This window comes from Cornus florida, unplaced genomic scaffold (genome assembly GCF_030987335.1).
Source record: "Cornus florida cultivar Cherokee Brave unplaced genomic scaffold, ASM3098733v1 CherokeeBrave_3.0.0_Hap2_Chr11, whole genome shotgun sequence".
NCBI classification, from domain to species: Eukaryota; Viridiplantae; Streptophyta; class Magnoliopsida; order Cornales; family Cornaceae; genus Cornus; species Cornus florida.
The window spans coordinates 125,178,363-125,193,832 of NW_026775581.1; the positions used below are offsets into that span (position 1 = coordinate 125,178,363).

At 31.2% G+C, this 15,470-nt stretch overlaps 2 protein-coding genes across 2 annotated transcripts; one reads left to right on the forward strand and one right to left on the reverse strand.

The window, feature by feature from the left end:
• Window positions 1-2,450: 2,450 nt before the first annotated feature.
• On the reverse strand, window positions 2,451-4,066 carry LOC132284276 (cyclin-dependent kinase inhibitor 7-like). Its single transcript, XM_059786363.1, has 4 exons — window positions 3,451-4,066; window positions 3,266-3,318; window positions 2,921-3,112; window positions 2,451-2,764 (listed from the first exon to the last, which is right to left on the reverse strand). The coding sequence occupies exons 1-4, from the start codon at window positions 3,817-3,819 to the stop codon at window positions 2,695-2,697; spliced, it is 684 nt and encodes a 227-aa protein (XP_059642346.1). The 5' UTR covers window positions 3,820-4,066; the 3' UTR covers window positions 2,451-2,694.
• A 7,662-nt stretch (window positions 4,067-11,728) lies between these two features.
• On the forward strand, window positions 11,729-13,083 carry LOC132283767 (uncharacterized). Its single transcript, XM_059785778.1, has 3 exons — window positions 11,729-12,425; window positions 12,527-12,580; window positions 12,682-13,083. The coding sequence occupies exons 1-3, from the start codon at window positions 12,231-12,233 to the stop codon at window positions 12,772-12,774; spliced, it is 342 nt and encodes a 113-aa protein (XP_059641761.1). The 5' UTR covers window positions 11,729-12,230; the 3' UTR covers window positions 12,775-13,083.
• The last annotated feature ends 2,387 nt before the right edge of the window (window positions 13,084-15,470 follow it).

The window sequence follows — 15,470 nt, forward strand, 5'->3', positions numbered from 1 at the left end:
GGTTATACTATTGGATTAATGGCCATTAGAAAAGTCAAAAAAAAAAAAAAAAATTACTATTATTATTATTATTCTTTTGACAAATTTTGGGTCGGTTTGTTGCACGTTGCGGAGAATAAGAAATTCTCAAGAAGATACAAGTCTTAAAAAATTTAAAGCCAAATAGGCTGATGAAGCTGGGCTTCACAAATTCCATTATTCTAATGAAGGCTCAATATGTTTTAAGTTATGGGTCATCGGCCCACTCAATATCGCCCAACAAATAGAATACAACGGGATTTCCACCATAACACACATTTAGATTGTTAAGCTTACCGCTCAATATAGAGTCTGAAAATGGGACACATTCATGTGAGTAAAGATATTTAACGATGTCATAATTATGATGTCATCATGATTTACATAAAATAATACGTCCTACTTTTGAATTATTTATTATTATTATTATATTTATGAGTTGAGTTACAAAATTCTGGCTATTCAATACATAGTTATTGCTATGGTAAAGATTTCCTATAATGATCCAGGGTTGCTCGGTTGCACCAACTGATGCATAATCTGCCCACCCAAAAGGGCACATTCCAGACATGGTTTGTATGGTGTACGCAAATTATTTACTTTTCTTCATTCTCTACATGTATAGAGACTATAGCCATTTGAAAGGTGCAATTTCCGATAGTGAAAAAAACACGGGTTTCACACATTTCGATATATCGACCTCCTAACCTTTCAAATATATATATATATATATACACGTATCAACCTCCTATACGCATCATAATTTTGTTTCTATTTAACCTCCACTTTTGTTTTCCTTCTTTTACTATTTTCTTTCTTCTAAATTTTTGTCAATGCTGTCTTAGGTTAACAGGCTTCAGTAACAAATCTGTAAACTTTAAAAGTGCAATGATTTGGAACTGTTTTACTCCTAAATATATCCAATTAAGTTTGTCCTAAAACTGTTTTATCAATTTTTGTAACTGATTTCTTTGAAAGGCAATTTATTTAATTGCTTTCTAAATATTATATATAAAAAATTATTGTTGTTTAACAATTTTCTTGTTTAATTGAATGATTAAAAGAACAAGTGACATTTATCAAAGTTGATTGACTTAGCTTTGTATATATGCATTAGATCAATTACCATATTACTTTTAATGATTTCTGAGAATATATATGTATTAGATGACAAACTCAATGTTCAGGATTCAGGAATCAACCACCTTTGAATTAATCCATAATTCAATAGTCATTGGGAAATAAAATAACACAACTAATCATTTAGAAGAGTTCGGATGTTGAAATTTAAAAAAAAAAAAAAAAATGAAAATGAAGAAGAAGATAAATACGTAAGTTCTCACCATATATTTCAGGAACTAGGAAAAAAAAATTAAAAAGAAAAAAGAGAATGATTCGTATTATTCACGATATTTGAAAGATTTTGGAATTTACTAACACCGGAACAAAATCAAGATTTTTTGATGAAAAAAAAAAAAAGAAGGGAATTTTATTCCTTTTTTTTTTGGAACAAAGTCACAATTAAGACGAGAATTCCATGGAAAAAACATTCACTCCATTAATCTTTAAATTTAGCAAGAAATAAACTGTATTTTTTAGCAAAATTACACCAAATACATCTTTATAGCCAATTCTATCTCCTCCTAAATGATATACTATATACAATTATATATATATATATATATATGAAGATTTAGATATATACTGTAAAAGTAGGTGGGTGGCGCGCTCAAAAACCAGAATCAAAAGCTGGGAAAATGCGGGGGCATGTGCTCCTCTCTTTCTGTTACGTTTTGCAATCATTATGATAGCATGTGAAGTGTGAACCAACACGTTCCTGCCTCCTACAAATACTATTAAACAATTCAATAATAGCCTTCCCGGCCACGGCCACGGATCACCACCCTGCCATTTCTCTTGCTCTTTCAAGGTACGGTTGTGAAAGAGTAGGCCAGTGAGTCAACTCGGGCGAGTACTCCCTTTGACTCGGTTGTCTTACCTGTTTACTCACTAATCTGAGTATAAGTCCGATTTGTTTTTCTAATTTGCCGAGGGGTAAAGTTTACAACTCTCCCACGTGGGGGTATAAGAACAGCTTTCTGGTTACTCTTCAACAAGTGTCCGTAGCTTACACGGCATGACGCGTGTATGCCACTTGCCTCCCCTCCATGTATTTTATTTTTAATATTCTGTCTACTGCTATTTCATAAAAATATCCCCAAAAAAACAATCGCGGCCATGAAAATAAAAGGACAAAAATGCACTAACAAATGAGAAAAGGACAATCAACTCAACTAAAAAAGTAAAAAATAAAATTGTCGTAAAATAGGAAGAAGATAATTATTTGCAGAAGACGAGATAAAACTAAAATATAACTCATTTACCCAAAAAATAAATACATAGTAATTGATATGTTAGGGGGAAGATAGACCTGAGAAAAAAGAAAAATTAATGAAATTAAGTGCTAAAAACTAGCAGCTAAATACATTTTATTCAAGAGTTTTCGTAGGGATTTTCTCAATTTTAGATACAACTATACTTATATCATGAACCAGAGCAGCGAAAGAGAGAGACGTAGAGCTTCAATTCATTAATTAAAATTAGTAGTACTACTAAATCTAATTCTAAAAAGAACCCATTGTGTTCTTCGTTTCTTGCGCAATTTGTGTTGTTTCTTCATGGCTTTACTGGAACCCAATTGTAACGACCTTCTAAGGGCACATCCTGCGCAATGTCGTAGTTATATCTGCAAACGTACATCAACAAATTTTAGAGTTGTATATCTATAAGACTATATCTATATCTCTATATTGCATAATTGCAATAATATGTAAAATGCATATGAATGGATTTAAATGATGGCTTAAATTGTGGAGTAAATTGCTGAATTTGTGTGACTTACTTCTCTATAAATCGCTTCTGTTCCTTCTGGATGTCTTTCTCTGCGATAGCAAAGAATTCTTCCAGTTCGGTTTCCGACGGCATGATCTTCTCCGCCGACAATCTTCGGCGAGAATTAGCTTCGAATGGCCTCGCCGTTGAATCCAGGTCGCCTGATTCTTCTCGAAGCCCGCTGGATGGCGTTGTCTCTCTCCTGCCACGGCCACGGTAGATATATGGGAGAGATGGAGTGAGAGAAAGACGTGAATGGAAGGAACTTAATAGCAGATCGTTTGGGATCACTAGTTTTAAGTTTTGAATTGAAGAGACATGGAAAAAAAAGTCACATAAATGTGAAAATTTATACCTTTCTCTGCGGTCGTAATTATACGTCGATGTTTCAACCTCAATACTCTCCTTCTGCCAAAATATATATATCAAATTCAAAATTCAAAATGAAAATTAAATAGGAGGATGAATTGGAGAACAAGAAACGATAATTCATGAAAGAGATGCGTGAAACCGACGTGAATGCTAAGACATCCTTCATACCTCCGGATCTAAGAATTTCAAACTCTCCTCTGCGAGTGAGCTCGATCCGTTACTCGAGCAACAAGATGCCGGAACGTGATCGGAGCTAGGGCTCGAGCACCGACTGTTCGCAACAGTTGTTCGTCGTCTGGAATTCCCTGACGTCGCCGGAGAAACTGAATTGTCTCGTGTTAGCGCAACTTGACCGCGATTTCTTAGTTGAACTAGTGACGGAGACAACTTATTCAATTGTCCACCACCGACCTTCCTCCTCTTAGCTGTTCCCGACCTTGCTGTAAGAGCTCGAGCTCTCGTCCTTACACCGACTTGAGCCACCTCCGAAACTGCAATCTCTCCAATTCCTTTACACTTCTGCATATACTTCCCCATCTCTCTCTATAATCCTCCCTTTCTCTCTCTACACATCTATACTTCAATCGAAGCTCTTTGAATTTCCTCTCTATCTCTACACCATCTTCTTTAACCTAAACGCACGCTAAATTCTTCCATGAAAGCAACTTCGAAATTCATCTTCTTCTTAAGTGTGTTTCAGTTTCTTGTTAGTTTAGAGAGAGAGAATTGGAGAAGATGGTGATCATGATGACGATACCGATGGTGGAGATTCCGTCGAACGGCTCGGATTGGTTTTTATTGGCCAAGTAGTGTGGTCCTAACTCCGTTAACGTTGACGGAAACTATTCCCGTCGTAACGGGAATCTAAACGATTCCGTTATGTATGCTATGAGTCGCTTAGATGAACGTCACACCAATAAGTACACACCACGTGTCCGTGCAAGTTGCCCAAAACTGGTAATAGCCATCTAGGTTGGGCAAATGAGTTTTTATATCTTGGGGACGGCCGTACAAGATACTTAAGAGGATATGGGTAAAAAAGTAAATGACCGATAAACCCCCGAATAGTGCGGTTTGGCTTTTACCAATAAAATTATCAATAATTGTGATCACGTATAATGCTCGAAGCCGTTTTGGTGCGGAACTGGTCCTAAGCATGGTAGTTGTGTACGTGTTGAAATTACTTGCTTGTCCTTGGCGTTACAAACAGATCCTTAGGCCTGCATTGAGGTAGCAGCTAGCAAAAGGACAAAGCACATTCCATCAAATAATTCCTACTACGTTAAACGAAAAATGAAAATAAAAAATTTAATGTATTTACCGTCCTTGATTTTGTATTTTAATAATGATTTCCTACAAATTATTTGAAAGACTAGGTGGGTGGATACATTGAACATCATTCTCATTTAATTTGTTCTAAAGTAACAGTTGAACTCAAGCATTTGTACAGTTGTATAGTAGAATCTCTAAAATTCTACATTTTTAAGGATTTATGGTCTGACTTTAGGATTACGTTTTTAGCCATTGGGATGCATTCTTTAGGATAGCCAGTTTTATGAATTGAATGGTATCAAGATACAATTTATACAGCGGGGTTTGAAATTGAATAAGTGAATTTTCTTTCTCCAATCTTTTTAAATAATTTCATTTTTTTTTTACTGCTCTCTCCTTCTCTATTTAGCTTGAGACTATTTATATTAGTTTATGGATTCAAATCGAGTTTGTGATACGGTTCAAAATTTTAATCTAGGTTAAGTTAAATATATTATTCAAGTTTTATATATTTTATTAACTTTTTGTATCAATAAAAAGGTATTAAAAAAATTCACAAAACTTGAATATATAATCAATGTGCAATTATCCCAGGCATGTTCTTTGGAATCTTTGCACTAGAAGTTATCAGCTATAAATATTTGAAACATTAGATTGAATCCCTGCTTTTGATTTGAGGAGGAATGGTGAATGGTCACTACTGTTACATTGATATTCATGACCTCCATTTTTTTTAATTTTTTTGGGTAAATCAATTCATGACATTACTAAAAAGGCCAAAAAGAAAAAGTTATAATGAAATGTAAATTCATTACACTATCCTTGGGTTGATATTTTAAAACTCCAATTGTTTCAAATTTACGTCAAAATTTACAATACTCTGTTATCATATTTTTTAAGGTTTTATTTGTTAGATGTGGCGGTGAGACCAATCTAATCGATAATCCAACGATTGAAAGGTTCTGAGAGTATTGTACTCATGAGGTATTGTAGACTTTCTCCAAATTTATAGACTTAAACCATTTGAAAGAGAGTTGCATCAGAATTATATAGTATAATAATAATAATAATAATAATAATAATAATAATAAATCATTTATAATAAAATCACACACGTTAGTCAAATTTTTTATTTTTTAATTTCGAAAAAATATATATATTTCATTGACAATAAAAACATATACTCACAAAATTTTATCTAAATTTTGACGAAGTATGACTAAACTATATTTTATCTTTTGACTAACTAATTTGATTTCATTTTCTTAATTTAAAAGCTCGAGCATTTAACTCATGTAGTATGCATATAACTCATATAATGATATAACCACTTATAGGTTCTGAAAATCTTTATTATAGATGTAAATAAGGATGGATAGTATAACTCTCTATAAGTCTAGAAAACCTAACGAGGTAAATAACAATCTCCAGTCAATTGGTTGTTAATGGGGTGATAAAAATATTAAAATATCTTCTTAAAATTAAATAAAAAATAAAAATTTAGTTAATATAAAATTACTATTATATTCTTTATTTTGGAAATTTATATACAAAAGGGAAGGGTATTTTAGAAATTAATAAAGAATAATTTTAGTATTTATTAAATTTAATCAGTTAAGACACATACTTTTTAAAAAATGCATTTTTAACAATAAACATCAAAAAATCCATCCTTATAATATTTTTAAATTCTTGAAGTTGATATACTCAAAGTAAAAGAGGTGCTATTTGCTTAAAAGTAAACCAATAAGTGTCTCAGATACTTGGCCCTAATTTAAAAGACAACTCATTGTAAGTTTGATCAATTGCAGTTGACAACCATCTTACTAAAAAAAGGCCCATAAGAAGAGATGGGAAACACGTATACTGGTCATTTAATCAGGAGCCATAACTGCAGCTCGTTAGGTAAGGAATCCAATGAATGCAAGAATGTGCAGATGTTCCTTCCACTCTCTAAAAACAAGGAGATCGGATGTGTCACATGGAGCATCACACGTGGCCCTGCCTCCAAACACCCCCTTACAGTAAAAAACCATAAAACTCCCTTATTCTAAATTTAGATTTAAATAGAAATCACAACCATTCCGTTTGACTCCGAGACTTGGTTTACTTCTAGTAAAATATATTTTTAATTTTTACTTTTTACAAAGATCTAGGGGCTTTTTTTTTTTTTTTTTTTTTTTTTTAAGTAAAGTACGGCCACATCTCTTTGAGGTTTGGCAAAAGGATAGTAAGAAGAAACTTAATTATTTTTTGAACAAAAACACCCTTAAAGGTTCAAAAATGGATAAAAACACCCCTTTACATGAAAATTTGACCAAATTACCCTTTAACAGCTTAGGACACTTTTTAACTTTACAATTTAATAAATTGGATCAATCTACCTTCATGAATAATTTATGCATAAAAAAAAAAAAAAAAACTTTATATTGTTCACCTTTTTTTTCTGTTATTTACTTTATAAATGTCCCAACTTCTTAAAAATGTAAACGTCTAAAATGATTTTTTGATTCAATACATATATTTTAAATAAATTATATTTTATTATTACTTTTTTTTTCTTTTTTTTTTTTAAATTAAGATGTTTAATTCTTTCAACTAAAAAAATTAAACCAATCTCTTTTCCTTAAAAATAAAAAATATGGTACCAGTATAACTTTATGCATATTAAATTATATATCAAATATTATGCATTTCCCAACATAAAAGAAAATAAGTAATAATATAACTTTATGCATATCTTTGTTTTTTTTTTTTTTCCCTTTGTTTTATTATTATTTTTTTTCCTTTTATGTTGGGAAATACATAATATTAATTTAAGATGCATAAAGTTATATTGGTACCATATTTTTATTTTTAAGGAAAAGAAATTGGTTTAATTTTTTTAGATGAAAGAATTAAGTATTTTAATTTAAAAATAAAAAAGAAAAAGAAAAGAAGTAATAACAAAATATAATTTATTTGAAATATATGTATTGGATCAAAAAATCATTTTAGACGACTAACTTTTTAAGAAGTTGAGACATTTATAAAGTAAAAAAAAAAAAAAAAAGGTTTTTGTTACTTTTTTTTTTAATGCATAAATTGTTCTTGAGGGTAGATTGGTCTAATTTATTTAAATTGTAAAGTTAAAAAGTCTCCTAAACGATCAAAGGTATTTGTCCAAAAAATAGGTAAGTTTTATCTGAGTGTCCTTTTACAAAACCTCAGGGGGTGTGGCTGTACCTTAGCTTTTTTTTTTTTTTCGTCATAAATATTTTATGAGCACCAATCATTAAAAAAAAAAAATTTTAAAAACATTTTGTATCCAAACAAACAGAACCCAATTGTCCAAATACTTGCCACACTATATGGTGGCGCCATGATTATCGGATTTTCTCAATGAATAATAGGACTCTGCTGCAAAAGTATTAGTTTAATAGAATTGCTTAATTACGGTATAATAAACCGTTTATATATAATTTTAATTGAATCAGAATTCAGACTGACTGCCTTGAATATGAACTTCTTTCGTGTCAACTGTCATGTGAAGCCATCGATTAATAATGACATGTACAATATTCTATTGTTGCTAGCTAAAATGCTGTTGAAATCTTGGATAAAGCTGTGATATTTGTTATGTCTTGTGACACTGACATTTTTGGTGAAACAAGCTGCTGTAGAATAATGTTGCCGTCACTTAAGTAAAAAAATATATATATATATATATGAAAAGGAATATTCTTATATGATCATTTTTCACTGCAATACATTACATAACATTCCAAACCTAGTTCTGTAGTGTTGCCATATAGTTCATTGATCATCGGTCAGTAACAGTCAGGCATAACAATGACGAAGCATGCGCGAAAGTAGGGTGTGTACAATAAATTTTTACATAGTTCGGAAATACATAATTCGAACCAATCACATAGGAATATAGGCATTTAATTTCAAGTTAAATGTTCTAAAATAAATATTTTTTTGTTGGGTTATCTAAAAAAAACATTCTTTTTACGATTGATTTATTAAATGTTGTAAGTCAAATTGATCCTGATTTAACACCACCAACATAATCTTTGCATTAATCTCATAAGTTTAGCTATTTAACCAGAGAAAGTTAGACCCTTATTTTATGATAAATAAGAGAGTTAAATCTCATCTGAATTTTTTTTCTCACTACAGAAATGAATGGTGTTTGTGGTCTAATGGGAGAGATGATTATTTTTAGTGGACAAGATTAGTCAGGAGAGAGAGAAAAAAAGAAGAAAGAAAATGAGAAGATATAGTTAACCACGTATTGTATTTGGTATTAATGAAGAAAAATAAAGAAAATATAGTAATTATGTTTGGAGAAATAAATAAAAGAAAAGTATTATAATGAATTTACTAACATACTCTTTTTCATAAATTTTGTTTTTATAAAAGAAAGGGTAAATTTGGTATTAAAAAAACTAGTATTTCCTTTACTTTCCTTCCATTTTCTCTCATTTTTTAAAGACTAACAAAACCAACACATCCTATGTAATTTGTTTCCTTCTCAATTTCTCCAATTTTTTTTTTTTTCCTTTAAAATTTCATACCAAATACAATATTTAATTACCCTTCATTGCCTTTCTTTTCCTTTCAATACCCACAAACCAAACTGGGTCTAAGAAACAAAATGATCAAGTCATGGACTCGTGGCCCTCTAAGTTGTGGAGCCCCACTTTCATTCGAACTTTGATTCTTTTAAGTCGGCCTGTACACTTTTCCCCCTTCATAACAGGGCATTGAACTGTAACTTTCTCGAGAAAGACATTTTCCATCACACAATTCTGTTGAAAAAAGAAACAAAAACAAGTAAAGAAAAAGAAACTTTTTAGACGTGCAATTGGAAATTAACAGCTAGTCTTTTATTCATTCAAACTCAGACAACTAAGAAAAAAAACTTTTCACTAAAGTTCTTTTTTTTTGTTGTGACTTGATAGGTAACCAGTCAAGATACTTGATAGGTAACAAGTTGAGTTTGAGAATTTCTTTCAATCACATTCAGCATTGTTTTTTTTTTTTGAAATTATTTTAGATGATCAAGGATCTATTTGGTTTGTAATTCTAAAAATAATTTTTTATTTTCAGATAACTGTACATAATATTCTGTTTGGTTTAGTTTTTTGAAAACTCAACTATAAAAAGGTCTATTTTCAGATAACTGCATTTTTTATAATTATCTAAAAATAATTTTTTTATTCTCTAAATTTTTCATAACTGTTTTCAGAGTTACAAACCAAACAAATTCTAAATAAGTTATATTCATCATTCTATAATCAAATATAACATTTTTTTCTCCTTTCTTTTTTCTTTTTTTACTAACTCGATCAATTCATATTAATTTTGTTGTTAAAAAAAAAAAAATCATAGTATTTTTTATTCTCGTGTTTTTAGTATTAATCTCAATGTGATTAGTATTAATCTCAATGTGAAAGCAGACCATTCTTCCTTATTACTGCAATTATTAGTCATTCATTTATATATATATATAATCATTATAATAAATTTTCTCCAAATTTAAGATACAAATTTTATGCAATGGAATGTAACTTCCATTTATATTGGGCTAATATTTTTCAATTGTCTTATAAATTATTTTTATTTTAAAATTCTTTATTTTATTACCAGACATCCATCTCAACATTTACATTTAAAACAAAAACACAAACAAACAAACTTATCTTATAGATATATTACTTTTTAATTTTTAACTCCTCAATGTTTTGTCATATAAACCAGTATTGTAATTCAGTAACATAATCTTTATCACCTAGTGTGTAAGAAAAAAAAAGAAAAAATACATCCATAAAGACTGGTAAAAGATTTATCATTCAATTATTCTTATAATTTCCGCTGATTTTCCTTTGGTATCTGCTGCCTCAGATTCAATTATTCATCCAATTCCCTCCTCAAACAAACCACCTTTGAAAAAAGTTCTTGGTTTGCATAATGTCATGGGATTTCTTGCACGAGTTGAAGTAACACCTTAGTATCACACAGACTGTCTTGTTGCGTCAAATCTTAGACCCGTGATAATAAGTAACCTAAAAATTTATATTTGGGAAAGGAAAATGATTCTTAACTTAGAATTTTAAAATTTATATGCCTAGTTTTTGAATTTATTGTTATAAGGGATAGTTATCTGAATGAAAAAGTAAATGTGTATATGTTGATTGAGTGTCAGTCTCCTTTAATAGCTTAACATTTTAGATTGGATTGCAGAACACTAGTTAAGAAAGTTACTATTTAAACCTTATAATTATATAATATCTTTCCAAAACTATCACATTTCCTTCCCTTTCACCATTTATACCAAACACAATATTTTAATCCTCATCCATTACCTTTCCTTTTCTTCTTTTTCCATTGCACAGCTCCTTATAGGCAAAGCGTATATCTTGATCAGAGGGTCCTTCCGTGAACTTTGATTTTCCAATTTAAGGGCAATTTTGAGATCATCTAATAAAGTAGAACTTTTTAATATATTATTTTTTTCAAAAGGTAATAAAGTATAACTTCGCTAAAATTAAAGATGATATGAAATAGAATGGAAACATGGACCAAACATAATCATTTGACCACTTGACATTCTTCTTTTCCTTTCCTTTTATAATGGAAAAAGCTGAAATAAATAAATGTAATTATATATGTATAGATAGCTTATTTGATTAAATTATTTTGGGGAGCACTGCTCCATTTTCCACTTGGATTAGACGTTGCAATGAATTCTTATCGCTCATTTTTAGCTTGTGTCTTACCGTCCTCTCTAATCTCATGTCCTACGTGAGTCCGTACACATTTTCTATTTTTTACTGGTATTGACTCTTAATACATTTTTCATGACACATCACGAGTGTAAATATTGTCTATTTTATTTATTCTCCTTAATATTCATACAGTAACTATTTTCAAAAAGCATTTGCACACTTAAAATCTTTTAAAATAAAAAAATCCCATTAGACTAGAGAGTCGTTGGTTTTAGAACTTAGTCCTTAGAAGGTCCATTTATAGTCATGTAACCAAGAATTAACCTTTATTTCAATTTTGATATACTTTACCCAATTTATTAATGCATATACCAAAGTCCTCGATGGTCCAAGCTTAGCCAGTCTTAGGTTCGTCATATATATAGGGTTTTGTGACAAAAATACCCCTATATATGCTAATAGTGCATATAGCACCCCACTCTGGTCAAAAAAAAAACGCTCACATTTGTGCAAATAGGTCTGATTTATAAAAATTGAACTAAAATACCATTAGGAGCATATTTTATAATATATATATATATATATATATATATATATAAAATATTTTGTGAAATGATTAAAAAGTTCTTCTTCTTCATCTCGCTGGTTGCCGCAGCAGAGAGGGAAGGGAAGATTGGAGAAGACCCGTCATCGCCGGTGAGTCGTAGACTGAACAAAAACTCCAAGTTGTCAAGACCAACTAAGCTGCTGGTGACGTTTCAGTAGATCCAGGCCGTCAATGGTATCGCTGATACCAGCAAGATCAACATCGGGCAGGAGCTGTGGATCCCACTCTGTGCAGCTGCGATGACGTGAAGGGATAGAGCGTCGTCCATTACGGACACGTGGTGGTTGCTGGGAGCTCGGTGGATGGGATTGCACAGCAGTTCAATACCTCCTCGGACATTCTACTGAAGCTTAATGGACTCACCAAACCCAACCAGCTTCAGGCCAGTTCAAGTGTCCATTCAAATCGAAGTGGGCACGTCGTCACCGGAGCTGCTAACTGGGCACGTCCGGCGAACGATTTGCCTAAGGTTTTACCACAGGGAAGGTAGTAACAGGGTAGCCAATGTTTTCTGTTCCAGATGCAACAACATTCTGGGCATAAAATTTGTAAGATACTCCGGCCCCATAAATAAATGTTTAAATTTTCTAATTTTGAATATATATATATATATGTATAATTCTTGTAATTGAATGGGTATATTATTCAGATGCAAGTGCAAAACAACGACCATAGATGGGTGGCAGCAGGAAGTTTTGGATATGTGAGTCTTGGAATTAATCAATATTCTACAATTTATAAGTATATCTATCTATAATATTGCAGTTGGGAGTATTATTGATTGGTTTCAAAAAATTTGAGCAGAATCAAGCTCCGTTTCTGGGATGGAAACTTGTGGTATCGGATTGTGCTAGAATAATTCAACCAGTTTGGAATACACAGTGCAATACACAATGACAGAGGCATCAATTTGAAGAGGCTCACTGATACTGACATTCATTGAATATGTAATTTTATATCCACAAACTTTGTATTTGTCCAATTTCATTTTCATCAAGTGAGAAGTGGTGAAAAATTATTGTTGTACATGAAAGAGCGTTCAATTGAACTGTAAGGAGAGAAAACGCATACACACGCACAAAGAAAAAGAAGAATAATAAAAAGTAAGGTTTGGTAGGGATATTTTGGAAAAATTAAAAAGGTAAAATGAGTATTACATTAATTTAGGGTGTTTACGTACAAATTAAAAAGAATAGGAATGTTGTTTGCACATTTTTTAAATAGAGGGTAAAAGTGTTATAAAAAATATACTTTTTTTGTACTCACCTCTCTCTCTCTCTCTCTCTCTATATATTGTGTAAAACATAAGAGCATTTAGGTAAATTAATCAGTAGTAATAGTAATTAGCAGGTTCTCGTTTGCCTCATTTTCTTATTAGAGGGGTTTTTACAAAACTTTTGTATGTTATAGGCTGTATGTATAATAATGAAAAATTATTAAACCGTCATAAATCATTAATATTTGATTAAATTCACATTATTAAATTGAAAAAATAGCGCCACAAGGGTGTATTAATATATTAAAAAGAAATCTCAAACATTGGCTATCTCTGGATTAGTAATCCATCAAGTTTTAAATGGACCAACAGTTTCTCTTAATCAAAGGTATTTTTTACAATTTACCCAGGAAAAACTAAGCAAAGCCTAAAATAGACTTTTCAGAATTGAATGATGACAAAATCGTCCTTTTAAATTGACAACAAGGCAGAGGAACAGTACGGCGAAATGAGGAATTGCGGAGGCTGTAATAACCCAACAATTCGTGTGTGTGAAAGTTTGAGACATCCCAACTAAAAAATGGAACACACAATTCTTTAATTAATCAAAACTTGAATTCCAATTAAATAATTAAACTACTAAAGAACAAGTGATTGGTGTTGTTTGGTTCAAAGTAAAAAGGTAATCGTAATAATGGCTTGTGAGTTGTGTGTGGCCCTTAAAATCAAACATTAAAAAAAGAAAAGAAAAGGTGAGATTCCTTTGAATTATGATAATAAAAAAAGTGCAAGGGACAAGCGCATATAGTTTTATGGACCTTATCTGAAGGTCGGCACGGAAAACTAGAGTAGATTTTGCCCTCTATGGCCTAATATGAAAAATTACAAAAGGAGGAGGATAACATGAATGATTAAAGATAGATCAGAAAAATTATAGTGTTCCCTATCTAATCCTATATTTTTTCTATAAACTCAATAATTTGTTTGTTTGAATTTGGTTATTGAAGTTGTGGTGTGTGTGTGCGCGCGCGTGTGGGTGGGTGGGTGTGGGGGAACAGTGCATCATTTTTTGGCAAAATGCCACGGAGGAAGGGTGCACTCGGTCTTATTTGTACACTTGCAGATTAAATCAGAACTAAATTGATTTCAACGGTTTTTGAAAAATTGAAATTAAAATTAGAACTGAAATCGTCAGACTTAAGAATTGAAAGTTTTGAAACTTCGAAACCATTTTAAAACTTCAAAAACCATCTAAAAAATAATATTTCTATTAAAGACCTCCCAATTAACCGGAACTAATAGATTTGAGAATATAATTCAAAACAAATGCAAACTCTCAAAATTCAATGGGGACACTAACCGTTGGGTTATCGAGGCTTCTGCCAAGTAAATGATATTCATAACTTATTATTATATAAATGCTATTATTAATAATATAAATATATTTTTAGTTTATAATTTGGTTCGTATTAATTTATGGATTCCAATTCTCTTTTTTGCACCTTACATATGGAGGGTTTAAACTTGTATTTTACAAATTTAATTAATTAACCAGCTTAACTATGCTCCAAAAAAACAGTTCTTTTTAATAGGGTTTCAATTTGAGTTAAAGCCATTATTGAACCAAAAAAATAAAGAGTTACAACATTTATATCAACGAATATATAGAGCGCTTATGACCATCAATTGTACGTTCCCCGTATGGAAGGAGAGTAGTAATAATCTGCTGTCTCACATATATATATATATATAGAGAGAGAGAGAGAGAGAGGCTTTCCCTCTCACATTTATATATATATAGAGAGAGAGAGAGAGTTACGTCAAAACTATAAATTAAGTGGTGGTGGATCCAAGAAATTAAGATAGACTATAATTTGTATACATATGGATTGGCTAGAAATCATGAGGACATATTTAGCGGGAAAAAAAGGGTTGAGGTTTTGGCATATCTTTATGGTACTGCTAATTAACAGTAAAAAGATGTAATTAATCTGATGGAGTAGTCAAGGGGTTGCTTAAAGACATGGAAAAGAAGATAGAGAAAAAGTGTAAAAGAAAGTGAGGAATCTAATTAATTAGGATGGAAAGGAAGTGAATACGCAGAAGATATGAAACGAGGCAATTATAAGCTTTCATTGTCCCAGACATGTTTTCTGTGATAGTGGCTCAAATGGTCCTTTCAATTTCAAAAGCTATTCATTTTCTTTCTAAAGTCAGGCAGGCCTTTGGCTTTTGGAACAGACATTTTCGGACCCTCTTCTTTTAAAAGTAAGACTTTTGTGCCTTACTTCTTTCCGTCTCTTTTAAGCTACCAATAAATATACATGTATATATATATATAGGCTTTATAACACACACACACACACATATATGTATG

Coding starts and splice junctions, on each gene's coding strand:
- LOC132284276 (XM_059786363.1), bottom strand. CDS start 3,819: ATGGGGAAGTATATGCAGAAGTGTAAAGGAATTGGAGAGATTGCAGTT. Junction 3,113..3,265: donor AATTACGACCGCAGAGAAAG/GTATAAATTTTC, acceptor TGGCCGTGGCAG/GAGAGAGACAACGCCATCCA. Junction 2,765..2,920: donor CAGAAGCGATTTATAGAGAA/GTAAGTCACACA, acceptor GTACGTTTGCAG/ATATAACTACGACATTGCGC.
- LOC132283767 (XM_059785778.1), top strand. CDS start 12,231: ATGGACTCACCAAACCCAACCAGCTTCAGGCCAGTTCAAGTGTCCATT. Junction 12,426..12,526: donor ACATTCTGGGCATAAAATTT/GTAAGATACTCC, acceptor TATATTATTCAG/ATGCAAGTGCAAAACAACGA. Junction 12,581..12,681: donor CAGCAGGAAGTTTTGGATAT/GTGAGTCTTGGA, acceptor AAATTTGAGCAG/AATCAAGCTCCGTTTCTGGG.